Source organism: Orbicella faveolata, unplaced genomic scaffold (assembly GCF_042242905.1).
Source record: "Orbicella faveolata isolate gen_17 unplaced genomic scaffold, um_ofav_v1 contig_24, whole genome shotgun sequence".
NCBI lineage: Eukaryota > Metazoa > Cnidaria > Anthozoa > Scleractinia > Merulinidae > Orbicella > Orbicella faveolata.
The window spans coordinates 24236359-24250115 of NW_028301552.1; the positions used below are offsets into that span (position 1 = coordinate 24236359).

The 13757-nt window shown below is 41.4% G+C and overlaps 2 protein-coding genes across 3 annotated transcripts in view; one reads left to right on the forward strand and one right to left on the reverse strand.

The window, feature by feature from the left end:
- The window catches only part of LOC110054340 (tRNA (32-2'-O)-methyltransferase regulator THADA-like), a 653734-nt gene that overhangs the window by 198161 nt on the left and 441816 nt on the right, over positions 1–13757 (reverse strand). For both annotated transcript variants that reach the window (XM_089292979.1, XM_089292980.1), the window contains one exon: positions 7877–7996. In XM_089292979.1, the coding sequence (XP_089149105.1) occupies positions 7877–7996 (120 nt within the window). The remainder of the gene's footprint in view (positions 1–7876; positions 7997–13757) is intronic.
- On the forward strand, positions 913–4509 carry LOC149110976 (uncharacterized). The gene is made up of 2 exons (XM_089291486.1): positions 913–1197; positions 3431–4509. Exons 1-2 carry the CDS (start codon positions 1143–1145, stop codon positions 4507–4509), a joined length of 1134 nt encoding a protein of 377 aa, XP_089147612.1. The 5' UTR covers positions 913–1142.

Below are 13757 nucleotides of genomic sequence, written 5' to 3' on the forward strand. Positions count from 1 at the left end.
GGGATACAGACTTGAAACATCTGCTTGTTTAAAATAGCAGTAAGCAAAGTGGTCAAGAACATTGCCAAATGAATGTGATGAATAATTTGGCCTACGCATATTTAGACAACCTAATGATGTAATTCCATATAGATCTGTAGCCAATTGCTACAATCAACCTGGGGTTTCGACCAAACACTGAGCCCCATTCAGCTGACCCACTACTGAACCCCTTACTAACCCCCCTACTGACCCCCTATAAAATCGAAGGAAAACAAAACTTAAAAAAGCCCAGAACTATCAATGGGACAGATTCAAGTTCACAAATAAATTTAGCTTACCTGAAATTTCCAAGATGGCAGACACATTGCAGATTTCCGTCTCGTCTCCCTTGATTTTGTAGGTTTTGTTTGGCAAAAATCAAGCATAGAATAAGTTGGAATATCACCAAAAGTGGTATTCGCATCCATTAGAAAATTAAGTGATGAAAGTAACGAAGAAACTTTTGCAAAAGAACACTCACATTTAACCATGGGCAACATGAACATGTGATACGTGAACATCAACCGGAAGTTGTTGTTCCAGTCTCTTGCCAGGAAGTCTTCAAAAAGATCACAGATTCTCAAGCAACTCAATCTCATTTAAGTAATGTTAATATTGTTAATATAGTTTAATGTAGCCGGCACGTGCTAGCATCATATCACATTGTACACTCGCTTATCGCTGTTAAGTTTGATCGTTTAGCTGTTTGCTCTCTTCGACTTGTACCGGTTCGTTTCAACGCAATGTCTTTGAAAAGCAAATCCAAACGCAAAAATAAATGCCCCGGTTGCGGAACACTGAAAGATAAGCACGATTTTGCAGCAATGGGAAAACACTGCGAAGGACTCGAAGAACGAGATCCTGATAGCGACGGCACCATGGAGGAGTCGCCCGTTGAAGAGGAGAAACAACTCGCTCCTGATTCTGGCGATAAGCAGGACGCCTTGCTCTAAGCCATACGAGCTTTGTCGAGCCAAGTGGAAGCCTTGCAGCTCGAGCAGCAAACACTACATGACACGGTAACCGAACTAACAACAACCAAGGATAAAATTGGGGGTGGTGCCTCAACACACGAACCGTCCGCTCGCGCCGACAACAAAGACAACAACTCCCCCATCCAGATGACACAGCAACCTCCATCTGGCTCACACAGTGGCTCTGGCCAACCAATTGCAGGTACCGTACTTAAAGCCGTAAAAGCTGGCGCTTATGTTGATTTTCTCGATCTCCTTCCCCGCCTCAAAGTTAAGCCCGACACATGTGGCGATGTTATCTCTGGAACCGGCGATCGGAAAGCAAGCGCGACCCAGAACGTAACTATCGAATCGTTCGACTCGTGGCTCGAGGCGTGGAACATTTATGAGGCGCTCGTGGTGGATGTCTCACCACTTCGTTACAAGGAACTCGCCCGCTACCGTGATGTGATTCAAAAAGCGAACAGGAAATTTGTGTGGAGCGCCGTTTACAATTACGATGTCCAATTTCGTCTCAGCCAAACTCTAAATACCTCTGCACGCTTCGACACCGTTGATATGACGTTGTACACAACAATTCTCGACTCGTCTACTGTTAGGAGAGAAGGCGTCTCTTGTCAGTGTTGTAAATCCCCGAATCATTTGGTGCGTGATTGCCTTTTTCGTGTGAAAACCGCGTTGGAGGAAAATCAAGGCGCGAAGAAAATTAGCTCGTGCCCGCGCCCAGATGCAAGCCAGCAAAATTACGCCTGGAAATACGACAAGTGGTTCACAGGCAATGGCAAAGAAGGCTGCAACTTGTTTCAGTGCAATTCTTGCCAACAAGGAACTGAGTGCAAGCGCGCCCACGTTTGCAAGGTTTGCCGGGGGGAGCACTCTCTGGCCGATTGTAAATACGTTACCGGACATTAACTCACCCTTCAATCTTGATACCTGGACGGACTGCTTATCACGTTACCCTGATCAAATGCTTGCAAATGATTTATTACACGACATTCGTTCTGGAGTAAACATCGGTTTCTCCGGAAACCGTTACAGTCAGATCTATGATAACCATTTATCAGCATCAACAAACCCTCAGGCGGTGGCGAGAGAGCTGGAATGCGAACTTTGTCTTAATCGTAAGATTGGTCCTTTTCTTACACCGCCCTTTGCTAACTTTGTCGGATCGCCGATGGGCGCTATTCCTAAAAAGCACTTGATGCCTACAAAATGGCGCATAATTCATGATCTATCATGGCCCGCCGCTCACTCTGTCAACGATGGCATTCCCAAAGAACTGTTTTCCTGTACCTACGACACGCTTGACCGCACGATTTCACAACTTAAACTCCATGGAAAAGGTGCATTAATGAGTAAACTTGATTTATCTGATGCCTTTCGTCACATTTTAGTGCGTCGTGAAGACTGGGAGCTCCTTGGCTCCACATGGCAAATTGACATTAATGGCACACTCACCACTGCTTACTTTGTCGATGCCTTTTTTACCTTTCGGATTGCGCAGCTCGCCCGCGCTCTTCCTCAAGTACGTGGATATCTTATCGTTCACCATGCGTGACCGTGGGGCCAGCCCCGTTTGGAACTACCTGGACGACTTCTGGACCTGTGGCCCCCCTGCCCCAGACCCCCTCTGCCAAACCAACTTAGATCTCATGCTCAGTACCTGTGCAGATCTCGGCTTCAATTCAAATCCTGCCAAGACTGTTGTGCCACGCACTACCCTAGAACTACTGGGTATCGAACTTGATAGCATTGCTCAAGAGGCGCGCATCTCACAGACCCGTCTGGACGAGACTCTCAACTTACTTCGAATGTGGCAAACCAAAGCCTCCTGCACGAAGAGACAGCTCCAGTCCCTCATTGGGAAACTCAACTTCATCTGCTCCGTATGCAGACCAGGTAGAACGGTTCTTCGTCGAATGATCGAACTTTTGTCCAAAGGATCCCACCCGAGCCATCATATCCGTCTTACTAAGCGGTTCTTCAAAGACGTCGAATGGTGGCTGTCATTTCTCTCTGCTTGGAATGGTCGCAGTTTGTTCTATGATGAACAGTGGCTCAGCAATGCGTGCCTACACCTGTTTACTGATGCCTGTGCCTAGTCCTTTGGAGCCTTATTTGGCACCGCTTGGCTCTGTGCAACCTTTAATGAAGTCGGTATCCCCAGTCGTCGCTCCATAACGTACAAAGAACTTTATGCCATCACCATGGCCATGACAGTCTGGGCCCCCTCCCTAACCTCACAAAGTCTTTTGTTTCATTGTGACAATCAATCAGTCGTGCACATTCTGACCTCCGGTTCCAGCAAATGTCGCCACATTATGTCCCTCGTCCGTTATCTTTTCTTCATCTGCGCCAAGTTTAACATTGTATTGAAGGCTGTGCACATCCCTGGGATACTAAATTCTGCTTCTGATGCCTTGTCTCGATTACAGGTCCAACGCTTTCGCAAGTTGGTGCCCGACGCAGACCTCCTGCCTACGCCAGTCCTTCCGCTGAACTTGACCGCCTTCAAATGAGGGCTGACCACTACTTCCATAAAGGGTTAGCTGAAAATACCCATCGCACATACAGTTCCGCGCAACGCCAGTACCTCACATTCTGCGACAGACATGGCTTCACTGCCATTCCCACATCCGAAGAAACACTCTCTTTGTTTGTGGCCTTCTTAGCTGACCGTTTAAAACCACAATCGATTAAAGTGTACCTCGCCGGCGTACGTGCGTTACACATCAGTCACGGAATTCATAATCCTCTTACTCACACTATTAAGCTACACCAAACCTTGCGAGGAATTGAACGCGTACACTCCAGTCCAGCCAAGCAGAAATTACCTATAACCTTTGACCTTCTGTGTCGCCTAAAATATTTTATCGACCCACACTCCGAATATGATACAGTTTACTGGGCGGCCATGACCACCGCCCACTTTCTGCTCCTACGCGTGGGAGAATTTACCATCACCAGCAAAACATCTTATGATATCGAGACCTTACTCCGCCTACAGGATGTCAACCTTCACACCACGCAAACTGGTGATGAATATGCAGCTCTACACCTGCGAAAATCGAAGACTGATCAACAACACCGTGGAGTGGTCCTATATGTTGGTCATGCTCACCACACTGTTTGTGCAGTCTGCGCCTTAAAGATCAATCTACGCCTTCAACATGCTCGTCCACGTGCCACCCCCAGCGACCCATTGTTCCGGCTTTCCTCTGGACTACCACTAGCCCGCAGAGATCTCACCACTTTCCTTTCAACACTGCTCCGACTCGTGGGTCTAGACCCTCACCATTACAGCAGACACAGTTTTTGCATTGGTGGTGCAACGTCTGCTACCATCGCAGGACTGAACGATTATGAGATCAAACTGCTAGGTCGCTGGTCCTCCGATTGTTATAAAAGATACATTCGCTCTCCCTTAAGTCTCTTCCTAAAGGTTGCTCCTCGTATCGCACAGACTAACGACATTCCTTTCCAATATGCCTCTCCTTACCACTCCAGCACTTAGTTTTTCATTGGGCCACTTTTTTGGGCAGTTTGTTTTGTGTCCCAATATATACATTACATTAAACTGCTCGTTTGAGGCCCAACCCCGTGTACTGTTCTTCTTGTGGTAAGGGGCAGGGACATTAATCAACACTTTCTTAAAAAGTTTAACCCAGTGTAAATAATGGCCTTGTAATTGTGAACAACACAGCCATCTACAACTATAAAGAACAAACAGGCATCAACATTCTTTGAAAAGGAACCCACAATATATTCCCAATGTTTAAAAATAAACAGCATGCAATGCATGCAGAAGAGATGACATTCAACTGCCAAATTCTGTCTATAAAATTGGAAAATAAACAAACAGATGCTCAAAAGTAAGGCACGACTGTGGAGTTTTTTTGTTTTCGTCACACAAGTTTGTCGGGACATTTACCCCCAGAGTGTTACTGGGGTCACACATTTGCAGCATAAAAGATATACGATACCATTCTGATAATAATTATTATACTGTCGGCCCAAAGCTGAAAAGCACTTTCTCATCGTCAATTTAGCATCATAGCTTCCTTTGGCTAGACTTCTTTTTAGACGTTTTCTCTTCTGAGAATGTTTTTTTTTGTGTGAAACAGAAGGCTGCTCTAGACTCGGAGGTAACGAAGACACTATTGGTGGATGTCTGTTTTGCTGCTGAAAACAAATCGGCTGTGAGTCATTTCCCCTATGCTATGAAAACTGAAAGTGCTGAAATTCGTGCGGATTAAAGTGGTTGGCCATACTGACGAATTACAACTGCTAACGTTTTGTGACAATTGGCAAAATGTTGAAGCAAGAGTTCTGTGCATGAGGTGTGCTTGTGTTGTGAAATCTAATTTGATTGACATTGCAACAAAAGAAAAATAAAAAATGTTTTTTAAAGCCATTAGGCAATATATAACCTGCTTCGATTATTGGTCTCTTTGTTAAAATGTCCACGACATAGTTATGCGACATCAGGGTCGCACATGTCGCAAGCATCTCATCAGTTAAAGAAAAAATGTCCTCCCTGCTAAATTACTAATGTGAGAATACAGAACATTGCCTTGCATCAATGTTTCATTCAGTGTATCTCTACACCAAGATGCATTATAATAATCATTGAAAACAACTGCAGTGAAACACATTCCTACACATTGTTTACTGGGACTCATTCCAAACAGTGAAACGTCACCTTGATGATAGTCAGCCATGACAGTTTTAGAACAATCCACACGGTAACAAGGCCCAGGATTCATTTCCACATCATTAGCTAGTCGAATCAACAAAGGAGTGTAAAAACGATACACAAGTTACACTGTTCTCTGCTGGTTTCTGCTATCTCAACTGGTTTTACAGTGAACTTCTTCAATGCTCTTCTTCAATTCAAGTTCAATTTCACCAATATTTCAGTCCACAGATAAGTTTAGGTTAGATATTTCAGTACTTATACAATGCTCATACAGTGCTCTGACAGTGTTCATTCAGTTCAACTCAAGACAGGCAAAGATCCGGCCTAAACAATGCTCACCAATACGTAAATTTAATGTGGACCCTTGACCTATTGCATGTGCATCTTGCTCGTTGATCTGCAGTTGTATAAATGGACGATATGTTCTTATTCTGAGTTTGTCCATGACCGCAAATTTATCATACTCGATAAAGCACAATCCACACTTAAAATCTTTGTTCAAAAGCTGAATATAAAGGCACTCCACGGATCCTGCAAACTCCAAAGGTCAGCCGCAAAGAAAAAGTTTCTCACTCCCTGAAACCAAAGATGGCGAATTTTTGTTGTCTATATCTTATTTACTAGCTCCCAGAGTGCATTTCACTTCCACAGAGGGGTAAATCGTGGAAAAAAGGGCGAAGTCACTTATCCAAAAGAATGGTGCTTGCCAGCAATAAGCAACGACTACGTCCTTGCTTAAAAATTATCAGTCGTTATTTATCTTGATTCTACAGAGCGTGGTGACAGTTTTCATTGGGTGGTTGTAAAGGGTCAGTTATTAACTAATTTGATTGTGACTTTTTTCATCCTAATCACTTGTGTATAGTGTGCCTGTTGCCCACGAGCATGTTCCTTTACTAGCATTTCTTTGTAACTTTCATCACATAATTTTCTAATGGGTAAGACTACCATACCTGATGATATTCCAACTTATTCTGTGCTTGATTTTCTGCAAATGAAACCTGAACTTACAGTCAAAGGAGAAGAGAGTCAGAAATCTGCAACGTTTCCACCATCTTGGAAATTTTGGGTAAACTCAATTTATCAATAAACTTGAACTGGTCCTGTTGATCTTTTTTGGTTTCTGTTAAATTTTCATTTTGCCATTGATTTTATGGGGGGTCAGTAAGGGGGTCAGCATTTTGTTGAAACCCATCAACCTGTGTACAGCTTTCATGATACATGTGACAACATTTCATCTGCACAATATTTACGATTAAAAATTACGGTATTCTAAAAATTCTTATCTTATAAGTGCACCTTTTGTACCACAAATTTACTTCTCTCAAAATACCTTGGATAACCACAAACTTGTTGTCAAAGAAAACGACAAAGTAATTTAGATTATGGTTAGTTTTATCAACTGTTAACTTGACATACAGCCATACATTTTGCAACATTTCAGGTCACGGTAAAGAATCCAATCCTGACCAATGTGTCATCAACACATCTTGTACGTCATAAGGGTCAACAGTGGATAACATATCGGTTGACAGTTGGCCAATGTGTTGGCCACTGTTTATCCTTAAAACACACAAAATGCGTTGGTGGCAAGTTGGTGACTGCTCTGGGCCTTATTTAACTATTGCAATGCTAAACCTATCTTTTCCAAACTGAACTTAAACGTCTTCTACGGGAAACTTTCACTTCGCTATGGAAATAATTTACTTTTGTCCACCATCTTGTTTGTCGTCTTATTAGCACCCAGTTTCCAGTACGACAAGTGTTATTAGCACTCAGTTCCTGCTACTTAATTCAGATCCTACTTTAGCCAATGTGTAAGCTGAGATTTTATTTCCTAAAACACAGCAACATTTATTAAGTTGTACATCAACTTTTTCAAACACATGTCAAAAAGCCACCACATTTTAAAAAGTCAATGATCAATAAAGAGTTTTAATTTCTAAATCATGTTAATAAATAAAAAATAAACAAGTCGGTGATGTCGGCCAACATGTTAATTAACTTCCTTTGGTATCCGACCCTTAACAAGGGTGGCCCAACGCGTTGGTGGGATCGGATTCTTTACCTTTGCCCATGTCACCAAACATTTAATTCCAAAGAAACTTTACAAGCTATGGACTGCTGATGGTACTTTAATTTATAACATGTTGAATAGGGCTGCAGTAATCTGACCACTCACCTTACTGGGAGAGAAAAAAGAAGCTTGTGAAGAGTCTGAACTAACATATCCTCAGGTACTAGAGGAACAACAGCTCGAGCAGACATGATGCGAGTCTTCACGACCACACTTTTTCTACAGCTGGAAAGTACAGAAAGCAGGTAACAGAAGTTATCAATTATTATTTAAGACACTAACAAACTGACTAAATACACAAATCAATTGAAAATTTAAGAGTGCCTGCTTCTAAAAATCAGACAAATTCTTAATTTTGTGCCAAGGGTCGAAAATTTGATTTCGCTGATATTCTTATGGTAGATAGGCTAGGGCATGACAAAAACTACTCGATAGTTTTTTTGGCAAAATATCCTTTTATTTTAAAGAAATAGGCAAATTACCAAATTCTGTTAAAATCGTCATTTGACACACCATTTTATTAAGCAAGTTTGAGAGCCTCGCATGCAAAACCACATCATCCTTCCATCTTTAAAACACTCAAATATTTTTGTGCAATGTTTAAATGTGTACTGGGTTGATTTTAGGGAATGTTGCATTGTCTTTTTGGGTGCAAAATAATTAAATTTCCAAGACATGTATTTCATTCACTTAAAAGTACTTCATGAATATAGTTAGTTTTCACCATGTGCGAAACCTTCAAATGGATTAAGCTTCTGGTGGTTGAATTGCAGAAGGATGGTCTACAGATTCCTGTAAAAATTTCTTTGGGCAAATGGTTGTGAGCTACGTGAGAGCTTTTCAAAGTACGTTAAAAATGCAAATATTTGACCATCCGTTGTCAAATTTCAATTTACGGGTTAGACATATATTTTAGCGTGCGCCACATGACTTGACCTATAATAAGTTGAAATAGACACAGAGCTGATAATTTCGAAATGTTCTAACCTTATTTGTTGTAAAAGGCATGTCCAAAGCCGATTTGACGTGTTTCTAGTTGATCTCTCACCATTCGTCGCACATAAAGCAGAAGTTTGGTTTTGTTCACACAAAGTTAATGTTCGATGTACATCGCCTGCCGTCAACCTATTATTGGTCAAATACCATGAATCTGTGACCATCTTTCTGCGCATATGAACATCACTGCATCTAAGTCAAAAACGGCTGAGTCATTTGTTGATAGTTGCTTGCTTTGCACTGCACCAAAATATTATGTTTGATCGGTTGCTGACCATTGCTGATAAGCTTGTTGGCGCAGCACAATCTTACTGCCGTTATTTGTTCGTCATGCAATGCTGTCATGGCATATGCTGCACATTTTGATCTATTTTGTATAGAGCACTCTCAGGATAAGTGAAACAATTTAATCATTGTTCATCTGTTTGTTCATATATATAATAATATGTGTATATTTATATAATCGTATCCTATAGTGTACGTGGCCTCATTCCAAATCATGTTTGTTGTACGTTCTGATGTTTCAGACAACAGCTGATAAAGCTAGTGTCTGTACTCACTAGAATTTTAAAAAAATCGCCATAAACAATTTATAGATCAATGAAGCAAGAACTAGCTGAAATAAAAATAGGAAATCACAGCGTGTCTAATTCATGAGAAAAACAGACTAAATTTAATTAGTAATTATGTGAGTAAATAACCCTTGCCATGCCATTTTATTTGGCATATTTTGTTTGCTTACTGGCGAGGCATTGGTATGTTTGTAACAGAAAATAGAGGACTGTTGTCAATACAGTCCAAAATTATTGTCAGTAAAATATTGTAAATAAAACTCCTGTTGACCGGTTACCTCCGCGGCCACCATTTGGTCGTTCCAATAAAAAAAACTTTGTTTTGGAAAGGGCGATGACAGATGAGGGTCTGAGACTGAAGGTGCATGATGAGTGATAATTCAAACACACGTCTATCATGATTGTCTCGAATTGACTCCATGTTCACCAAGAAATTTATAACCCGATAGTGAAGAATTAAATATTCAAGGTACACCAACCTCTATTTAAGCGGCTAGCCCCATTAAGCGATCACCACCCATTTCCCCGAGGGCAGCCCACTGCATTACATGTAAACCAAAAATAATAGCAAAGCGCGAAAACATCTAGGTACGAGTTTAGCGTTACGGTATTACGCAGGGCATGTAGGCAGCGGTGGTTGAGTAAAAGATAACAACAGGGGCAATGGTAAACTATTCATTCTTTTTATTTCTTAATTTAATCTCTTCCTACTCAACACAATTGTGTGCTCCCAGTGGTTCCAAGCCTTACGGAGCCTTACGTATTAGGATAGAAATTGTCCTACCCCTACCCCCTTAAAATGGGATGACAGCTTTGCGTGACGAACAAGGAACCGCTGTAAGCAAGGATTCAAGCCATCAAACCATGATCAAACGTAATATTTTGGTGTAGTGCAAAGCAAGCAGCTATCTAGAAATGACTTATCTTTTTTGACTTACATGCAGTGGTGATCATGTGTCGAAAGAGGGTCACAGATTCATCGTATTCGACCATTAAATGAGTTGACAGTTGGTGATGTACATCGGACGTTACAGTATTGTGCAAAAGTAATGAGAGCGAAATGCGCAAATTTAGTTCTTTGTCTCTGCGAACTTTCTTTCAAAGTTCACACAAAAATTCAAGCGTCTTTTCGCAATGTCTTGAGCGCTATTTCTTTAAAACAAAGAACGAAAATTCGCGGCATTTTCAAAACAAGAACGACAATTCCTTACCAGAGGAATAATTTCGCTTGCAGTATGCCCAATATCGTAGTACAGTGCGCTGACCAGTATCGAGCGACCAATATATCGTTCTCTTGTGAACAATCACGGTCACATTGATGCTTTACTCCTCTATAAAATTCGTTGTTGTTAATGTGTTAATCCATCTTTCATGGCAAAAAACGTAGAGAATTTGAATACTTTGATCGTTTTCAATGACACAAATGGGTAACCCGAAAACAATGACCCCCAGTCCGCGGACCCCCACTTTGGACCGGGTCCGCGGACTACCTATGGACCAGTCTGCGGACTCCGCCAAGGTCCCCCTCTACGGTCCAACCCCCAAAATGTAATAAAAATAATAAATAAATATTCAGTTACGGGTTGTCTGAAAGATTACTCGAGACAGCGAAATTTCAAACTTTACATTGTCTAAATGGGCAGACCTGGATTCAGGCTCGGGTGCAATTTATATAATTACACATTGCCATTTCCTTTGCTGTGGCCATAAAGTATACGAAAGATGTGTACGGGGAAGCCTCCAAGAAGCCTCAAAATTTGTGTTCTTTTCCCTCTGCCATTTTGTTCAACCCATCCTCCAGTGGGTTCATGAACTCGTTCCAGGCTTTACAATTTATTCAGCGAAATAATAGATACAAATAAGAATAAATATATCTTTCATAGCCAGATTGAGCCACGGAAGGTAAGAACTTCCCTTCTTACCATTGGCATCTCCTTACGCTGAAAACAGCTTTTAGGCATTTTTTTTGGGAGGGGGGGCGGGGTGGGTTGTTAAAAACCCAAGTCTGTTACATTTGCACAGTATAACACTTGAAAAATCACCGACACAAGTCTGAATCTATCAGACAACCCATAAATGAAATCTTTATTTATTATTTTTACACTATTTTAGGATGGTCCGTAGAGGGGTCCTTAGGGGTAGTCCATGGACCGGTCCGTAGGGTAGTCCACGGACCAGGTCCATTGTGGGGGTCTGCAGACCGGGGTTCAGTGTTTTTGGGTTACCTGACACGAACTTGCTAACTTAAGCTTTGCCACCTCATCGTGCCAGCAAGGCAGGTACAAAAGTCGGACTGCTAGTCCGGGTAAACTTGGACAAAAGTAAAATACTTAATAAGGTCTTTTTGAAGGCCTACTTCACCTCAAAATTCATCCAAAGTGACATCAAATTCAGTGATCGGTGGACAAGCAGCAGCCATGTTATTTATTTAGTGCCAGGTGTCCACGTGCCCGGTCCCCTCAACTGTTATCACGTTCGCCACGTTCTTGTCCACCTGCCATGATGGATAGTATATTATTCCTGACAATCCCTCTTTATTTCACACTCGTAAATAAGAGATGGAGACATGCGACTGCACTTGAGCATGTTGGAAGTGCAAAGAAATGAGATTAGGGAAGGAAAAGTGCAGAGATGTTCGGATGGCAAGTGCAAAAGGGAAAGACACGGTAACCGGTCGTTTTGCCAACGTCTCATTTGCGAACATCGTAGTTCAATTCGCCAACATCCTAAGTCACTTCGCCAACATCCTACCGGTCAATTCACCAATGTCTGAATAAAAGTTTACCTTCACTTGTGTGTGTTGTGATTTATTTCAATACCTCACCTAGAATTATTTTCCATGCAAGAGCACCTCATTATTTACAACGACAGTTCTCTGCTACGCTACCCCTCCTGCTAAGATTTTTTTTTGTATCAACACTAATGGGGGGAGGAAGCGTAACTGATTTATAACAATCAATACAGTTTGAATGTTACTAAAACTATGAGTTAAAAAGTCGTCAGCCAAGTTAAACAGACCTGTAAGAGAATGGCCTGAATAGTTCAATAATAGCTTCGAACCTTTGACGGTAATATCGCAAGGTTGCGCAGAGCCTGGGTTCATTGTGGCTGCACCGCAAGTACTTTCAAGAGTAGCATTTCTTGTTCAATGAAAACGGGTTGGCAAACAGACCGTCTGAGCTTACAAGCTTTAAGACCGTAACAAACAAAGTGATATCAGCTTTCTATGGACACAAGCAAGGTAAGTTTGTGAGAAAAGGCTTTGACATATTACCATCACTCACGATGATATTAATGTTTTTATCGCGCACGTTCTTGTTTTGTTCTGGCTTAATTCATCTTACTACTGGGAATCAATGGGAAACTTAGGGAACACAGCAAATTTTTGCTAGAAAGTTGGAAGGAAAATTCGAGAGCGAATTTTCGCTTGAAAAATTGGGCCAAATTATCAGTAGACACGAATTCTTGCTCAAAAATTTGCGTTGACTAAAACAATGGGCAGCGGGTAAATTCGCTGAATTTTCTTTGAACTTTTGCGGTGAACAAAACTTCGCCATTTTTTGTTGAAAAGCCCCAAAATTTGCAAATTTCGTTGAATTATGCTCTCATTGCTTTTGCACAATATTGTATGTAAACAAAAGCAAACTTCTGCTTTATGTGCGACAAATGGTGAGAGATTGACTAGAAACACGTTGACGTGACGAACAAATAACGGCAGTAAGATTGTGCTGCGCCGACAAGCTTATCAGCAATGGTCAGCAACTGATCAAACGTAATATTTTGGCGCAGTGCAAAGCAAGCAACTATCAACAAATGACTCAGCCGTTTTTGACTTAGATGCAGTGATGTTCATATGCGCAGAAAGATGGTCACAGATTCATGGTATTTGACCAATAATAGGTTGACGGCAGGCGATGTACATCAGACATTAACTTTGTGTGAACAAAACCAAACTTCTGCTTTATGTGCGACGAATGGTGAGAGATCAACTAGAAACACGTCAAATCGGCTTTGGACATGCCTTTTACAACAAATAAGGTTAGAACATTTCGAAATTATCAGCTCTGTGTCTATTTCAACTTATTATAGGTCAAGTCATGTGGCGCATGCTAAAATATATGTCTAACCCGTAAATTGAAATTTGACAACAGATGGTCAAATATTTGCGTTTTTAACGTACTTTGAAAAGCTCTCGCGTAGCTCACAACCATCTGCCCAAAGAAATTTTTACAGGAATCTGTAGACCATCCTTCTGCAATTCAACCACCAGAAGCTTAATCCATTTGAAGGTTTCGCACATGGTGAAAATTAACTATATTCATGAAGTACTTTTAAGTGAATGAAATACATGTCTTGGAAATTTAATTATTTTGCACCCAAAAAAACAACGTGACATTCCCTAAAATCAACCCAGTACA

Excerpts from the sequence above, each read along its gene's own strand:
- LOC149110976 (XM_089291486.1), top strand. The coding sequence starts at position 1,143 with ATGACACAGCAACCTCCATCTGGCTCACACAGTGGCTCTGGCCAACCA. Across the intron at positions 1,198-3,430 it reads CTCTGGCCAACCAATTGCAG|GTCCAACGCTTTCGCAAGTT; the intron begins GTACCGTACTTA and ends TCTCGATTACAG.